Genomic DNA, 17,896 nt, shown 5'->3' with positions numbered 1-17,896 from the left:
TGAATAAATAGATCATTTGGGGAACGTCTTAATTTTTCCTAGCTGCAGACAGTTCATATTTCTAATGGCCATTTTGCAGCCACATATTAAAAGATAATGTCAAAGGCATTGATGTTAGATGTTTCGGAGAAACAAAAGTATCATTAGATGTGTGCTTTCTATTGGCTAGGTCAGGAAGTCTCCTCAGAACACACACACAGCTGAGGATTAACAGCAGAAAGGAAACTAGAGTGAGTTATGACTTAAAAGTTAGTATTGAATAAAAAGCATGGAACAGGAAGATCTGAGAAGACTGTATAAACCTTTTTAATTGACAAGGTGTTAGTGGTGGCAGTTAATAAAAATGGATATGTATTTTTTGGTTTACAAAATAAATTTTACTAAAAATTTTTAACCCCTGAGGACATATCAACAGTTTATTATTCTCCTGAAATTGAGTTGCATAGTCTTTAAAACAATACATAGTTGGCTTCAGTTCCAGTGCAGATTATTGGAAAAGTGAATTGTTAGTACGGAGTGCCAGTAGAGAACTGGTTTTATAATAGAGCTGCTTTATCTCTATATAGCGAGGTTACTCCCAGTTAAGGATACTTTTGAAATCTAAGGTAATTAAGATAATTTTGTCCTGATGAGAACTGGAGAAGTAACTTTAGTATGACTCTAGATTGTGTCAGGAATTATCACGTAGACTCTGACAGAGCCAAAAGTACAGAAGGTGAAGTTGAAGTTCTAACACGCACCGTGAAATTGATCAGTTAATAATGCTCGTCTTTTATGAGAATGTGGTACGAAAATAGCCTTAATTTTTATAGCTGCATGAGGTACTAATGTATGTAATTTACTTTAAAATCATTCTGTAGAAAGGCACAGATACGGCATATTAACAGTTTAGCTTAGGTGATGTGGGTGTTCTTGTATCTTTTTCTGCATATTTGAAAAATTTCACAATAACAAAAAAAACACAGCTTGCTTAATTAGTCCTATTAGAAAAACTAAAGGAAATATTACTGATAGTAATATCCTGAATTAAGGTATGGTTCAGGATGAACTCCTTAGATAGAAATTATTATGTATAAAGGATATATATTTTTAAACTTTTACAGAGTTTAAATCAGAAATAGCAAGATGAATCTTGACGTTTCCTTTACAAATACATTATGGAAAAGAGTGTATGTTTAAACTTGCCCCATTAGACTGGATGGGCTGGCTGTCCCCAGCTCCGTTCCCTGTCAGCACCAGGTGGTGGTGGAATCACTCACATCTGGGGAACACTGACTGCTGCATCATTTTTAAGCATTTCCCCCCTTCATCGTTATTGGTACTTGGTAGGCTTTTCCCATTCTTGTTTCTTGTCGTTCTTTCTGGAATGCCTGTTAGTGGAACTTTGATTCCGTGGATCAGTTCTCTTTCTTTTTCATATTTGGAATCTTTCTCCTAGGAGTTTTTTCTCAGCTTCAGTGATGTATTTAACTTTTTAAATATTTATTCTCTCCAAGCTTTATGAGAGTAATAAATTGAAACATTCTGTTTATCCCTATCCCCGACCCCTATTTTCAGCTCAGTCTTAAAAAGGAGTCGGTGTTTCTTGAACTTTCTCCTTGGTTGGTTGAGCGTTTCCCGGAAGTGTTTGGTGAGCCTTGGTGGAGGGGGAGCTCCCTGGGCCCTCAGTGGTCGGCCGGGCGCAGTGGTGGAGCTTGCCGAAAACTCTGTCAAGAGGAGGAATGAGTTGGCTCTCTGTTTGGAGAAGATTCTGTCTGAGCTCTCTCGGGACAGTATGTATATTCCATTTCCTTAGCGGATACTTGTCAGGTTTTTGCTGATTGTGAACTTGTCTGCAGTGTAGGGATGAGTTGGTGTGTATGCTGTTGCTTCCAAAATGCTTCATTTCCACACTGACGGACACTCGCCTCCCTCACAACATAGGGTTACAGTGAAGAGCAAAAATAATGTTCATGCGCTATAAAAATAATAGTATTGAGAAGTCCCTAATATACAAATGGATATTGTAAGTTTGGAACATGAAAACACATGGATACTTATTTTTTTTCCCTTGAAGTTTGATAAACCATGGGCTTCTTAAACAGCTGCACAGCCTATAAATGTGACCAGTGGGTTTCTGAGCCCTGTGCTGGCCAAAGGAGGAGCTCAGTATAGAGAATTGGGAAGATGATTAAATAGCCGGTCACAAAGATATGAGCTAAAACAGCATCAGTGGACAGCGAACCTCCTAGTGTTCATTAAAAATGCTGGCTTTAATGTCCCACTGCAGCCCCATTGAACCAAACCATGAAACACACGGTCCTGCTGAGTACATTACAGTGAAGCCTAGAATAACACGGACTTGAATGCACAGGCCACTTGCACACTGACTGGTAATGAAAGTTTGGTGTTTTCAAAAATCCCATTGGACTTCTGTCCAAAGATGATCGATGATTGTTTCAGTGAGAGAATGTAAAATGGGAGAAGCCTTTTGGAACTCAAGGATTTCTTTTCCCTTCCCCCCGGCTTTCGTTATTAGAGCTTTTATGCTTTCCTTGTCATCTTCAGTAATTATGCTTTTGACATCCTGAATATCTAATTTATACTTCTTTTAAAAAGAGGTGCAGGTTAAAGAGGAGTTTTCACTTAGAAGCTTAGCTATGATGGCGCTGTGGTTGAGCTGTCTGGGGGAGACCACGGGTTCGTGTTTCACTGTGCCACGTGGCAAAAGAAGATTTGGGGCTTTTTGTGAATATTGTCCACGACGTCTAACAGGCAGTTCTTGTCCATGACGTTTAACAGGCAATTCTAGTGACTTAGGAGTATTAAAATCAAGTTAATTTTAAGTTCTAATGACTTGATTAACTCTTTTTAGGATATCTGAAGTACGTCATTCAGTCGTTTTGAAAATTCTGCGTGGACAATGGCTACCCAAGGTGTGTATCATAAGTCTGTAGTTACTGAACTGGGGCTCTGCTGCGTGCCATTAACCCAGTCTGGCTCAGATCCCCCTTGCTTTCCTCTCTCCCTGCTTACTTATCAGGCTACCTTTTGCTTCATTTTCTGCTCACTCCTAATGGCTTGGTGAAATAGCAAACAAGCCACCAGGAATCTAGTCTGGATGACTGCTTCTGGAGCCTGGATGCAGTACCATTCTGCCACTGATTCAGTGAGTAACTGTTAGGTGGTCCCCTAAGAGTGTAGATATTTCGTCACCAAGCAAATCCTGGCTATCTTTCCGTTACTCTTGGCTATCTTTCCAGTTTAACTTTATTTCTAAAAATATTTCAGTGGGTCATATCACAGGTGTTTTTTTTTTAACTAAGATTACATTTCTGTGGTAGTAATGCTGATGCGATTTGATTTTTGTAGCTGATTTGATGGAGCTGGACATGGCCATGGAGCCAGACAGAAAAGCCGCTGTGAGCCACTGGCAGCAGCAGTCCTACCTGGACTCTGGGATCCACTCTGGTGCCACCACCACCGCTCCCTCTCTGAGTGGCAAAGGCAACCCTGAGGAGGAGGATGTGGACACCACCCAGCAAGTCCTGTACGAGTGGGAACAGGGATTCTCTCAGTCCTTCACTCAAGAGCAAGTGGCTGGTAAGAGGATCACTGCCTTCCTGAAAGTCAGAGTGCAACTTTGAGAATTCATTCTTCTTACAAAAACTATTGTGTGATAATAACTTAAATAAAATGGTATAAAGAAAAGGCAGTGATTGCAGTGTTACATTCACTGTTTAGGAAAGTAGATATTCGGGTGATGCTTACCCACTGGTAGTGAGTATTGAACTTCCCTCTTCCAGATATTGATGGACAGTATGCGATGACCCGAGCTCAGAGGGTGCGAGCTGCCATGTTCCCTGAGACATTAGATGAGGGCATGCAGATCCCATCGACACAGTTCGATGCCGCTCATCCTACCAATGTCCAGCGTTTGGCTGAACCATCACAGATGCTGAAACATGCAGTTGTAAATTTGATTAACTATCAAGATGATGCAGAACTCGCCACACGTGCAATCCCAGAACTGACAAAACTGCTAAATGATGAGGACCAGGTTAGTGGTGGCATGGCTAGTTTCCTCATCTGGTTTGAAGGAACTGCTCAAGGAAGTAGTCTCAGAATGTCCACCTAATATTAGTACTTGAAAACTAATGATGTCTCTTAATTCCTGCACATTATAGGTGGTGGTTAATAAGGCTGCAGTTATGGTCCATCAGCTTTCTAAAAAGGAAGCTTCCAGACACGCCATCATGCGTTCCCCTCAGATGGTGTCTGCTATTGTACGCACCATGCAGAATACAAATGATGTGGAAACAGCTCGCTGTACTGCTGGGACTTTGCATAATCTTTCTCATCATCGTGAGGGCTTGCTGGCCATCTTTAAGTCTGGGGGCATTCCTGCCCTGGTGAAGATGCTTGGGTAAGAAAACCTGGTCTGAATTGAATGCTCGGAGCTAACAAGAAGAGCGCAATCACACCATTTCTGATGAGGCTTTTTTCTTCTCCCCAGTTCACCAGTGGATTCTGTATTGTTTTATGCCATCACAACTCTCCACAACCTTTTATTGCATCAAGAAGGCGCTAAGATGGCAGTGCGTTTAGCTGGCGGGCTGCAGAAGATGGTTGCCTTGCTCAACAAAACAAATGTTAAATTCTTGGCTATTACGACAGACTGCCTTCAGATTTTAGCTTATGGCAATCAGGAGAGCAAGGTAAAAGAATTATTCTGAATGTGGTTGTCATGACATTGGAGGCCCCCAGTGTCATGTCCTTCTGTGGCCTCTTGCAAATTCATCGTATGCCTCATCTTAGAATATATCCTTGAAAAGTTACAACATCTCTTTCTTTATATATTTGAGTGTCTGTGTAAAGCACTGAGCAAGGCAGTGGCAGTGATAGCAGGCAAGCTTCCCCTAGAGCTTTCATTCTGGGGCAGGAGCTAGACACGGAAATAATAGCCCTCATCCTACTTAATCCGTAAGTGAGGAGGAAGTAGGGGGGTATGAGAACACATGGGGAACCTCACTGTTCTGAGGGTGCAGGGAGACAGACCTCTTGGAGTTCGGCTCTCAAAGGTGAGAGAGGTTGACTAGGTGAAGGTTATGGAGAGGAAATGGCATCCTTGCAAGGCCTTCTGAGGGAGAAACATGGCAAGTTTTGGATATTCAAGAAATACAGAGAGGAAGGAAGAAGGTTTGAAGCGAGACTTCCGAGTTCCCAGCAGACCCCACAGGGCTTTGTAGACCACGTTAGAGAGCACTGTGAAGCAGTCAAGTGGTGTTCGGCAGAAGATGTAGGGTTAAAATCTGTCTTTAGAAAACTGGAGTCGAGTTGGGAGGTGGGAGTATGCAAGGGAGTAGAGGGCAAGAATGGATGACTATGCTATGATATCTCTCTTTAAGGTAGACGCAAGTAGGAAACGCAAAGTGCCAAATCATAAGGAGTTTTAAGTGCCCATTCTGGTGTAAATTTTTAACAAATTAGCTTTGATATAACTTTCCTTATCTGGGCATTACTGTTACATACCAACATGGTTCTACCTCCCCACCCCCACTTTGGTATGATTTCTGGGAAAAAGAAAATTGGGTCAGAGTTGCTATATTTTTTGGGGGGTGGGGATGCCTGAATTTGAGTGGAACGCTATAGAAGGAAGAGTTAAATAGGGCCCCAATATGAGAGTCTAGATAATGTGGTCCAGAAATACACTAAGTCAAAGGCAGGGTGGCTGAAATTCTTGTGTAACAAAATAGGTTGGTATTCAGATGGCTTTTCTCAGGCATTTGATCCAGATTCTATAACTGATGATATATACATGTCTTTCTAGCTGATCATTCTGGCTAGTGGTGGACCTCAAGCTTTAGTAAATATAATGAGGACCTACACTTACGAGAAACTCCTGTGGACCACAAGCAGAGTACTGAAGGTGCTGTCTGTCTGCTCTAGTAATAAACCAGCTATTGTGGAAGCTGGTAAGTATACATGTCTGTTCTGAGCTCTCGTGTGTACAGCATCTGCAGTTCTAATTGGATTACCTGTCTTTAGGAAAAGGATAACAGAACTTGACCTCAACGGGCTGAAAGTAGATGATGTTCATCAGTTTGTAGCCAGGGTCACATTCAAAATATATGTTCTGCTTCACACCTGCATTGGTGCTCTTTAAGCTTAGTTTAGGCAGAGTTCTTATTAACCATCGAAAATGACAGTACTTGGCTCGGTAAAATTTGTTTTTAATTTTGGTTTTGGGTAAACCCAATTTGTTTTGCTAATAGACCTCTGAATATGTAGAAGCTATGTTGATAACGTATTATAAGACAGTGTAGTTGGATGTTACCGAGTGGTTTTCTTGGTTTGGTAGTGGGTGCTGATGAGCAATGTTTTGTGTTCATACTCTGTGTTCTTAGTGAACAAATGGTCTAATAGGAAAAACAGTTGTTTCTGTTCCCTTTAAATATTTTTAATGAAACAACTTGTATTGCGTGCCTGTTAGTGCAGAGGGAAGGAGTGGGTGGTCCACACCAGGGCCTCTTGCTTTTCTTCATGAAGATGCAGTTCCTCTTCAGCTATCCCGCGTCCTTTTCCCTTTCTCTAACCCCCTGAGCAGCATCTGCCTGCACTCGGACCAAGCCTCAGGTTAGAGCTGGAAGAGAGAAGCTGGGGAGGCATGTGGCAGAGACTACTGGAAGGGCAGGGGGCAGGGGGGCAGCGCCTCTTCCCCACTTGTTGAGAGTCGTCTCACTGAGGATCTGGGAGAGAAAGGTGTTAGGAAGCTCAGGATAGCTGCTGGCAGTGCGGCCGTGGGCTCGGGGCAGACAGTGTGGCCGGGTGTGTACGGAACAAGAGGATGGAAGTTCTGCCAGCTATTCCAGAAATACCTGCAGTGCTTGCGGAAAACAGAGTTTTAGACTTATCAGAATTCCTGGAATGTTGAATGACAGATAAGCTCAGTCAGTAGCTGGAAATGGATTGGACCTAGAGGCTTATGCATCTGCATTTTAAGAAGTTCCCCAGTTTTTCTGGTGTTTTAGTTTATTCTGAAAACATGGAGTACCGGTGTTCCAAGCACTGTAATAAACACGTGGTTTCCATTGGTTAACGAAACATATATGTCCCAGTATTGATTGTAGTGAGGGAGACAGATAGGTGGTTTTACAACAGAGCAGGTAGGGGTTCAGAACTGGGTGGGGTGGAGAGAAGGGGCTTGCCTGAAAGGGGGGTGTTAAATGGGATTACAGGGTGAGAAGGCACCTGTTACCAGTATGAGACGTGGGGGCCGAGGGAAAAGAGGTTGGTGAGGTCTAGGTGTTGCAGAGTCTGTGTATCTAGAACTTAGGGGTAACGGGCTGAGGTTGACGGGCTCGGCAGGGCCAGACCAGACAGGGCCTTCACACACAGGAGGCGTGTCCTCATGCTCTAATACTCTGTGGAAGCACAGGAGTAGAGTGTTAGGTCAGTTTGGAATGTTAGGTGGGGTTCAGAGTCTAAAGCAGGGGTCCCCAAACTTTTTACACAGGGGGCCAGTTCACTGTCCCTCAGACCGCTGGAGGGCCGCCACATACAGTGCTCCTCTCACTGACCACCAATGAAAGAGGTGCCCCTTCCGGAAATGCAGCGGGGGCCGGATAAATGGCTTTAGGGGGCTGCATGCGGCCCGCGGGCCGTTTGGGGATGCCTGGTCTAAAGGGTTCCTTAAAGTTCTGCTAAAGAATTTGGCCGTTATCTTAGAGATAACGAGGAGCTGTTGATGGTTGTTGAGCAGTGGCGTAGCGTCATGATGGGGTGTTTGGAATATTAATACTACGCTGCATGACAGTTTGACCGAGGCAAGCAAATAGCACCACTGAGATGTATTACAGGCTTCTAGGAGTAAAGTAGCTTGGTATTAAAAATAGATGGTAAGAATGAGTGTTCGAGACTTCTGAAAGAATCTGTAGAATGTGACAATGTAGGAGGTAAAGGTGCAACCAGAAGTGGTCTGTGTGGAGAACGTGGGGACCATCAGATACAGGGAGCTACCAGAATGGAGTGTGTTCATTTTGGGAACAAAACCAGTTAGGAAGCTGACATACTCAGTGACTAAAAGGTCAGTAGGTAGCTGAAATGCACAGTCCTGGAACACAGGGAAGACTGGGCTAAAGATGGAGGTTTCCTTAGTTACGGGGGTAAAGGCATCAGTGAGGTGGGAGCTGCCTCTTAGTCATCTGCACAGCCTTTACCCTAGGCCTGCCGAATCAGAATGTGTGTGTTTGTCTCTGTAGGGTAGGCTGTTCTGATGGGCACCCGGAGTTAAGATCCACTCTCAGAGTCAGTAGTTATAGTAGAAGGAGGGAATGATATCTCTGAGGGGGAGAAGGTAGAAGAGAATCCAGTCACTTAATAAATACTGAGTCAGCCTTGTGTAGGTCACTAATTAGTAGCTGGGGTACTTGAGAAAGGAACCAGGTAGGGACGATCTTTGTCTTGTAGAGTAGGTAGCCTAATTATAGTTGTGATAACTGCTGTGCAAGAAAAGTACAGGGTGCCATGAGGCTAATGGCAGGCAGAGCTAACCTAATTGGAGGAAATAAAACACACCTGCAAAATGAACAAGGAGATGAGGGAAGAGTCCCACCGTAGTCAGTGGTTTCAGCAGGAGCGAGGTGGTGAAGCTAAGCTAACGTGGGCACGGAGTCCATTAGACACCGGCCAGTGTGCATGTCCTCCCTTAGGGTCCTGTGTGGGAGGCTGTGAACCATGCGAGCACACGTGTTGGAGTCAGTCCCTGGCAGTAAGCATTCCAGTGCATTCTTTTTGGATTGTTCTTAGCCCAGGAGTGTACACGGCTCCTTCAGGTCTTGGCTCAGACCTCACCTTCACATTGAGGTGACCTATTTACCCCACTTTAAACTGTAGCCCCTTCCTTTGTCTTTTTTTGTTTTTTTTCGGTAATACTTAGTACCATCTGACATGCTATATAGTTTTAGTTCATTGGTGGTATATTTGTTTATTGTTTGCCTCCAGCCAGACCGGAACCTCTACCGGGGTAGGGATTTTAGGTTGTTTAGCTCACTGGGATAGTTCCAACTCAAAACTGGTGGATATATAATATATATTTGAACTGATTGACTAGGTAAAAGGAAGTAAGTAACGGAACATTACCTACATGGACAGTGGAAATAATGGCTTTCCACAGAGGAAAGGAACAGTAGATATTTGACTAAGTTGAGATGCACTGGCAAAGAAAGGGAAACTGAGCAGTACCCTAGAAAAAAGAGGGAAGGGATAAGCTCTGGCAGGAAAGACAGAGGCTCCTGAGGGAAGGCACTTAGTGCTGATAAGCCCTGTTAGCTCCTGGCCACTGCCTTTGATCCTTTCTATTGTTCTAGGTGGAATGCAAGCTCTAGGACTGCACCTGACAGATCCAAGTCAACGTCTTGTTCAGAACTGTCTTTGGACCCTTAGGAACCTTTCAGATGCTGCAACTAAACAGGTAAATCCTGAGTAAGCCAGAGTCTTGGTGAGAGAGTCAAGATGAACATGGACTGAGCACCTGTTTTTATCCCCGTAGGAAGGGATGGAAGGTCTTCTCGGGACCCTGGTTCAGCTGCTGGGCTCAGATGATATAAATGTGGTCACCTGTGCAGCTGGGATCCTCTCTAATCTCACTTGCAACAATTATAAGAACAAGATGATGGTGTGTCAAGTGGGTGGGATAGAGGCTCTTGTGCGTACTGTCCTTCGTGCTGGTGACAGGGAGGACATCACTGAGCCTGCCATCTGTGCTCTTCGTCATCTGACCAGCCGACACCAGGAAGCAGAGATGGCCCAGAATGCCGTTCGCCTTCACTACGGACTGCCAGTTGTGGTTAAACTCCTACACCCACCATCCCACTGGCCTCTGATCAAGGTAAGTTGTCAGAGTAGAAGGTCGCAGAGTTAAAAACGAGCCACCTCTACCTTTTGGATGGCCGCAGTAGGAAGTACGGCTGGGGTGACTTGGGGCTCTGCGGTGTCTGAGGTCACTGCTGCCTTCCGGTGATGCCAGGAATGTTAGCGTGGTGGGGATTTAGGCTGAAGGCGATTCTGTGTTGAACGCCAGTTCTTCCCCCTTCCTTCTTCTCTCCAGGCCACCGTTGGATTGATTCGAAATCTTGCCCTTTGCCCAGCAAATCATGCACCTTTGCGTGAACAGGGTGCCATTCCACGACTAGTCCAGTTGTTGGTTCGCGCACACCAGGACACCCAGCGTCGCACATCTATGGGCGGAACACAGCAGCAGTTCGTGGTAGGTGCATCTCAGTAGTGACACCTGTTTAAAAAGGATGCGTAAACCCATAGGATCCTGAACCTTTCTGATCACTGGCTACCTGCATTCTTTCCTGCCTGAAGGGCTGCTTCCTAATGGCCAACAGAACTGACATGCTCCTGGGGCTGCAGGGAAGGTGACGCGGCCCCTAGTGGCACCTCTGTCTCTGCGTCATCAGCCTCGGGGAGGGGTGAGGTTGGGCATGTCATCCAGGGTTTTCTGGTTCAATGTACACCCAGGTCCACGTCTTAGGAAGTAATGGAGCCGTAATTTGAATCCAAGTCTGTCTGATTTCAGAGCCTCTTTTCTCTCCTTCCAATATGAGTTACCTACCAGTGTTTAACACGCCTTTTACTATCTCTTCCAGGAGATTTTAAAATACCAAGAGATTTTAAGAATAGTGTGTTTTTGCAACCTTTACCCATAATCTCAGCCTAAAGCGTTGATGTCAAAGTGTGCCGTCTTAAAACTAGCTGCGTTAAAAGTAAAGACACTTCTGACTCCTCAGAACTTCTCCAGATTTCTCTTTAAAGAGGTCGCTTTAGAAGGCAGGCGACCTTACCAGACCGGTTGTGGGACCCCTTCCTGTAGTTGTTTTGTGTGTGTGCTCATTAGGGCTTTGGCTTTCTCTGCCCATTATTTTTGGTGTTGGCCTGTGTCCATGAGGCGGCTTCATAAAATGCGAAGGGCACCTTTGATTTTAAATCTCTTCTTTAGGAAGAAAAGAGTTTTTATGTTCTTATAAAAAAAATGTTTTTTAGAGTTGTAGAATCATAAACTTTTTAAAAAACACAAGGAAAGCAGATAGTACTTAAATTTTGCAAAAGCTTAACTTCCTTCTCTGATCTAGGCTGTCAGTTGAACAGTTTGAGGAGGTGAGGTGTGGGTGTGGGTTTTCTGCTGGAAGCTCCATAGAAGTTTGGTAGTTGCTGATAAAGCTGCTGAGTTTTCAGCAAACGTACATAGGTATACAAGAGCGGAGCCTGCGGAAGGGATAGATGCCCACAGTGAGCACGGCTTCCCCAGCTCTGCACCGGCTCTGTTTCCCTTCCGCCCAGCGCATTGTGCCTTCACCATGACATGGTTCTCGGGGGCTCAGGACCTGGAAGCTCTGTGTGGGGGAGGTGCCGCGTGGACTCAGGCTGCCGTGCGGCCCCTTTCAGTGACATTCAACCAGCAGGACCCTCCATTCCCGAGCTAACTGCAAATTCTGGGAAACTGGGTGTATGATGGGAATCACTGCTTCAGTAATTGCTACTCACAGTAGTTCACGTTTAAAACTTAGGAGGGAGAACGCCTTAGTTATTGGGCCCGTTTCTTTTGGTAGGAGGGGGTCCGCATGGAGGAGATCGTTGAGGGTTGTACCGGAGCCCTTCACATCCTGGCTCGGGATGTCCACAACCGCATCGTGATCCGAGGACTCAACACCATTCCGCTGTTCGTGCAGGTAGGCAGGTTTTAAGCGAGCTGTTCTAGGCTTAATGTGTCCATGATATTTCAGGATGTTAGCGATAAACTTGCAGAAAATTAGGGACTGAAATAAGGGCACTGACATTTAATTTTTATCTATTATTTATAAAATGACAAGTCTGCCCATGCTCCCCTGCCAAAGTATGAAAAATACTCTCAACATGCAAGGTCCTTGATGCTGAGTACATTTAATTTTATGACAGTGCCCTCATTTTGTGGGGCGGTGGGGGAACCCTGGGGCCTGGAGCCTCAAGAGGGAGGGACACCCCCCCCATTAGGGCACTCAGTTTTGGGGGAACAAGAGCTGAGCAGGGCTGCCCGAGCCCAGGTCTTCAGCCACCCTGGGCTTTCCAGGTCTTAGCTCAGTGAAAGCTGTCTCTGAAGAAAGGGTTTGTGCCTAAGAACATTCCAGAAAGCCAGTGCTCCACAGAATCAAGCACTCCGGAAAAGTAATTCCAGTCACGTGCTGCATAAATGCGTTTCTGTCGGGGTGGTGGTCCCACAAGATTTACGATGGAGCCGCAGAGCCCGTCACCTATGACGTCGTAGCACTCACCTGTTTGGCGATGCCAGCGTGAGCAGGCCTGTATTTCTCTGTGACGGTGCCCCGTGGCGGTCAGTAGAGGAGCGGGCTGTGCGGGCCTGGAGCCCGGCCATAGGCTGCACTGCACAGCCAGAGGTGGCCCGGCCAGGCGTCCATCCTCTGAGATCCTGCCTCTCCACTGCTCCCATCATTAAGCGGGGCGTGACTGTGATTTAGTACAAGTAGTACAGAGGCTGCTTACACCAAATGGGGGTGTTTGCACCACAGTGGGGTGCTGGCTGTGCCTTAATTTAATTAGGCTTTTGTGTGTTTCCTCCTTAGCTGCTTTATTCCCCCATTGAAAATATCCAGAGAGTCGCTGCGGGGGTCCTCTGTGAACTCGCTCAGGACAAGGAGGCCGCGGAAGCCATCGAGGCCGAGGGAGCCACGGCCCCCCTGACGGAACTGCTCCACTCGAGGAACGAAGGTGTGGGTAAGTAGGACAGGAGCCGGAGCCTGTCGCTGTGATGGACAGCGAAGCCGGCACTGCTCCTGAAGGCCTTTCTCTGCCTCCTCCCAGCAACGTACGCGGCTGCTGTCTTGTTCCGCATGTCTGAGGACAAGCCCCAGGACTATAAGAAGCGGCTCTCCGTGGAGCTGACCAGTTCTCTCTTCAGAACGGAGCCCATGGCCTGGAACGAGGTAGGCAGGGGGAGCGGAGGTGGCAGTTTGCTGGAGCGGGCAGGGCGCTTGTGGCTGCCCTCAGAACACTGGGGGTACGTCCGTCTGGACTGACGGCCGTGGCTCCAAGGTGCAGTCTTCATGCTAATGTGCAGCAACTGAGGAGCCACAGCTTGGAAAGCCTGCTCAGGACGGATGGACTGCTTTTCCTTCGAATTCATGAGGGAGGGAGAGGGAAAGCAAGCAGAGGAAAGATGTTCAGAAGGGTAAAAGGAGAGGCAGTCTACTAAACACTGCTAGTCGGAAATCATTTTATTGATATGTTTCTTAATGCTCAGTTTTCATCTACTTTTATACTTGAATTTCTGTGAATTTTAGTATTTGTTCACAGTACAGAGTTGATTTACTCGTTAAAACATTAGAATCTTCAGTTATGGGTACATAGTATATGTAGTGTGTTGTATTTGTTGGATGAATGGAAAGAAGCCCTACATAGTTAGTTGGAAAAGAATTGCCCACCGTGAGTACTGTTAGTTGGGGGTTCAATAGGCAATCTTACCACGCGCCACCTTGAGCTCTGCACACCCCCAGCCCGGCGCCAGAGCTGCTGCTGCCAGTTCTCCCCGTCCCAGTCCTACAGCCTCTACACAGGCTGCAGACCCTCCTGCATGGAACACGGCCTGCTGGGGGAGGGAGGGGACACGTGGCCTGTCATGTGTCCTGTGTCTCTCTGGCACCTAGAACAGTGCCAGCACTTAGTGAGTACTTGATGTGTATTTACTAACAGGGTAAATTAGTGAGTTTTGAAAATACCATGTGTAATGGGAAAACATGTTTCTCTAGGTATCTAGTTAACCTTGAAGGGAAGGGGTGGAGTTTGAAGTATCTGTATCGTATCCTTCTGTATTTTGAAGTAACTTTGTATTTTTCTAAGTATTTCTGCAATGTTTGAAAGAGTACACTTTGAGAATTTCCATTTTGCTTCTCTGCCTTGTCCCTGCTTGTCTAGACTGCTGACCTTGGACTCGACATCGGTGCCCAGGGAGAGCCCCTTGGATATCGCCAGGATGGTACGTGCCTCCTAGTTCCGGATGAGCGCTAGCAAAGAGCTCACCTGCTTGTCTGGGAAGCCGGTGTTGGCAGGAAATAGTGGCAGCAGTTAGTCAGTTCTTAAATTCCAGAGTCAGCAACGGTGTCGCCCCCACAGGTTACCCCATGGCTGCTGGGCCTCTGCAGTACAGGGTGCCACAGGTGCCTGGCCTTTTCTCCTGCGTTGTGTTGGTTGGGGTGGTGAGATGGAGGTCAGAGAATCCATAACACTTGGGTCTACAGTCCACCCAGGAAATGGGAGTCAACTTTTGTCCCCAAGCTCAGGTCTGGGGTAGGTAGTTACATAATCGAATTAGTTTTTTAGAAAACCTTGATCATACCACTCTTGGTAAGGGAGATGGAGCATGGGGTAGACCACGAATAGCCATAACTATTCACCTTCAGTTCATAATCTTCTTTTCCTGATTATTAAACCACTAAAGCCCATAGCTTCTTACCTTGATAGACATACAGATGTCATCCCTTAAGACAAAACATGTAAAGGTTTCATTGCTATCACCCGGACTTTTCAACAGCTAGACTACATCTGCAGACTTGCTTGTTGCCTTCATGTCCTGCTCATGACTTCTCAGTGCCTGGGTGGTCTCACACACTGCTGCTGCTCCTCCTGAGGCTTTGCCTGGGCACATGCAAAATGTTCAGGGCAGGTTGGTGGTGTGGCTAGAACCTGCATGTCTGCACTTTGTGGAAACAGACTTCGTAGTCCCCTGGGTGGCCTGGCGTTGGGTAATGACTTGGCTGAAGAAAGCTACAAGGTGAAGAGGCCAGGAGGCAGCGCTCGCTAATAGGCTTGCAGTCCCCAGCCCCCCTGCCCTCGGTGCTCACCTTTCTGTCTTTCTCCTCTCGCCCCTGCCTTTTCTAGACCCCAGCTATCGTTCTTTCCACTCCGGTGGGTATGGCCAGGACGCGTTGGGTATGGACCCCATGATGGAGCACGAGATGGGTGGCCACCACCCTGGTGCTGACTATCCCGTGGATGGGCTCCCAGATCTGGGGCACGCCCAGGACCTCATGGATGGGCTGCCTCCGGGTGACAGCAATCAGCTGGCCTGGTTTGATACTGACCTGTAAATCATCCTTTAGGTAAGAAGTTAAAAAAGCCAATTTGGGTAAAATGCTTTTACTCTGCCTACAGAGCTTCAGAAAGACTTGGTTGGTAGGTGGGAGTGGGTTAGGCCTGTTTGTAAATCTGCCACAGACACAGACACAGACTCGGAAAGGAGATGTCTTAGAACATTTGAATGTTCTCAGATTTCTGGTTGTTACGTGGTCATGTGTGGAAGTTATTAACTTTAATGTTTTTTGCCACAGCTTTTGCAACTTAATACTCAGATGAGTAACATTTGCTGTTTTAAACATTAATAGCAGCCTTTTTCTCTTTATACAGCTGTATTGTCTGAACTTGCATTGTGATTGGCCTGTAGATGTGCTGAGAGGGCTCAAGGGGTGGGCTGGTATCTCAGAAAGTGCCTGACACACTAACCAAGCTGAGTTTCCTATGGGAACAATTGAAGTAAACTTTTTGTTCTGGTCCTTTTTGGTCGAGGAGTAACAATACAAATGGATTTTGGGAGTGACTCAAGAATTGAAGAATGCACAAGAATGGATCACAAGATGGAATTTATCAAACTCTAGCCTTGCTTGTTAAAATCTTTTTTTTTTTTAATATCTGTAATGGTACTGACTTTGCTTGCTTTGAAGTAGCTCTTTAATTTTTTTTTTTTGCAGTAACCGTTAGTTTTTTAAGTCTTGTAGTGTTAAGTTATAGTGAATACTGCTACAGCAATTTCTAATTTTTAAGAATTGAGTAATGGTGTAGAACACTAATTCATAATCACTCTAATTGTAATCTGAATAAAGTGTAACATTGTGTAGCCTTTTTGTATAAAATAGATAAATAGAAATGGTCCAATTAGTTTCCTTTTTAATATGCTCAAAATAAGCAGGTGGATCTATTTCCTGTTTTTGACCGGAAACTTTATTTGGGATATGTATGGGTGGGTAATCAGTAAGGTGTTATTGGAACCTTGTTTTGGACAGTTTACCAGTTGCCTTTTATCCCAAAGTTGTGTAACCTGCTGTGATACAATGCTTTGAGAGAAAATGCAGTTATAAAAATGGTTCAGAATTAAACTTTTAATTCATTCGACTGTGTCACTGTTTTCCTTGTTAGTAAGTGATTTGTGAGGGCAGTAAGTGTATTCACATTCACAGCGAATGGACTTAAGTTGTAAATAATAGAGCCTCCCCTCTAGATGGGATTGTTCGCCAAAGTCCCCTACCACTCGGCCCTACATTCATGGCATCAAAAATTGGATCAGCCCTGGCCGGTTGGCTCAGCGGTAGAGCGTCGGCCTAGCGTGCGGAGGACCCGGGTTCGATTCCCGGCCAGGGCACACAGGAGAAGCGCCCATTTGCTTCTCCACCCCTCCGCCGCGCTTTCCTCTCTGTCTCTCTCTTCCCCTCCCGCAGCCAAGGCTCCATTGGAGCAGAGATGGCCCGGGCGCTGGGCATGGCTCTGTGGCCTCTGCCTCAGGCGCTAGAGTGGCTCTGGTTGCAATATGGCGACGCCCAGGATGGGCAGAGCATCGCCCCCTGGGGGGCAGAGCACCGCCCCTGGTGGGCGTGCCGGGTGGATCCCGGTCGGGCGCATGCGGGAGTCTGTCTGTCTCTCCCTGTTTCCAGCTTCAGAAAAATGAAAAAAAAAAAAAAAAAAAAAATTGGATCAGCCTTGAACACTGATTAATTCTGAGCTTGTATAAGAGAGATTCTACCACCTCCAACTAAAGGATCTTGAGCACAGACCTTACAGCCAGGATTCCTTCATCCTGTCCTCGTGCTGTGCTCGTGTGTGTAATCTTGCCCAAATGACCAAAGGCCACTTTAGTTCCAAGCCATGTATCTAGTCTTGGGGCAACATAGAGCAAAACTGAAAGCCACATAGGCACCCCTACCCCAGACTCCCCAGGGTAATAATGAACGACGAACTACTTGGGTTCGGAGCTGCAGCACCTTCACGTAAGTGACTCATTTGGAGAAGGGAATTCCTTCATCTGCACCTTGAACTGATAATTAAGGTGGTTGAAGTGTAGATGTTTATCTGAACATAATCAGAGAGACCCAGAACGGGCCTCCTGCCAGCCGTGTGCCAGGTGAGCCAGTCATCCTGGTGCAGTCTCCACTTTCACCCCCCGGGCAGGTGCAGGAGAGCTGTTCACACTCGTGCTGGCTCTCAAGAGTGTTCTGTGCTCAAGGAGGGCTGCTTCTGATCCACGGTGGGTAGCCATTTGGATAAAATTGAAATTAATGAAGAAAAAATACCATGACCAAAAAACTATCAATTTTAAATAAAAACAGTATCAGTATTAATGATTTTTCTTTTGCCTCAAGGTCCGGTAGGGCCTGGCAGGCTGTGTGACAGCCCACACTGGAAGCCCATGTGTCCAGTAACCGCTTCCTTCATACCGAGTGGCCACCCCGCAGTGAAGGGCTAGGGCTTCGCAGAGTAGTTTGGCTGTGTCTCAGACCTATCAGAAGAATGAAGTGCTACTGTAGGACTTCCCTGGTCCAAAGAAGGGGCCAGCCACTTGAAGGAAATCAGCCATGGATGGTAAAACTGAAAAGCAAGGCAGTCAGGAATCAGGATAGTGGTTCCTGAGGATGGTGGCGTGTAACCGACACTGGACTCCACTGCATGACCACAGTGAGCGGGGGGAGTGAAGCGTTTTCATGTTGGAGTCCATGTTCTAGACACGAGACTTTGATCAGACGATTGGCATCCTTGACAGGGAAAGATCTTGAGATAAGCAAGCTTTATCATTCTTGTTTTGATTACTGTGATGAAA

General features: G+C 46.2%; 1 protein-coding gene across 4 annotated transcripts in view; it reads left to right on the top strand.

Annotated features, from left to right (window-relative positions):
• CTNNB1 (catenin beta 1) overlaps positions 1-16,197 on the top strand; it is a 34,900-nt gene extending 18,703 nt beyond the window's left edge. For 2 of the 4 annotated variants that reach the window (XM_066244370.1, XM_066244373.1), the window contains 14 exons: positions 2,855-2,915; positions 3,352-3,582; positions 3,786-4,039; positions 4,167-4,405; positions 4,496-4,697; positions 5,810-5,954; positions 9,348-9,451; positions 9,530-9,868; positions 10,088-10,246; positions 11,595-11,714; positions 12,603-12,753; positions 12,841-12,962; positions 13,951-14,011; positions 14,914-16,197. In XM_066244370.1, coding sequence (XP_066100467.1) covers positions 2,903-2,915; positions 3,352-3,582; positions 3,786-4,039; positions 4,167-4,405; positions 4,496-4,697; positions 5,810-5,954; positions 9,348-9,451; positions 9,530-9,868; positions 10,088-10,246; positions 11,595-11,714; positions 12,603-12,753; positions 12,841-12,962; positions 13,951-14,011; positions 14,914-15,122 — 2,349 coding nt within the window. In that variant the 5' untranslated portion in view covers positions 2,855-2,902 and the 3' untranslated portion in view covers positions 15,123-16,197. The remainder of the gene's footprint in view (positions 1-2,854; positions 2,916-3,351; positions 3,583-3,785; positions 4,040-4,166; positions 4,406-4,495; positions 4,698-5,809; positions 5,955-9,347; positions 9,452-9,529; positions 9,869-10,087; positions 10,247-11,594; positions 11,715-12,602; positions 12,754-12,840; positions 12,963-13,950; positions 14,012-14,913) is intronic. The other 2 variants (XM_066244372.1, XM_066244371.1) reach the window with 2 other exon arrangements.
• Positions 16,198-17,896: the final 1,699 nt, after the last annotated feature.

Source organism: Saccopteryx bilineata, chromosome 10 (genome assembly GCF_036850765.1).
Source record: "Saccopteryx bilineata isolate mSacBil1 chromosome 10, mSacBil1_pri_phased_curated, whole genome shotgun sequence".
Taxonomy (NCBI): Eukaryota; Metazoa; Chordata; class Mammalia; order Chiroptera; family Emballonuridae; genus Saccopteryx; species Saccopteryx bilineata.
The sequence above is the reverse complement of the archived record's forward strand: the minus strand, read 5'-3'. Positions and strand labels throughout refer to the sequence as shown.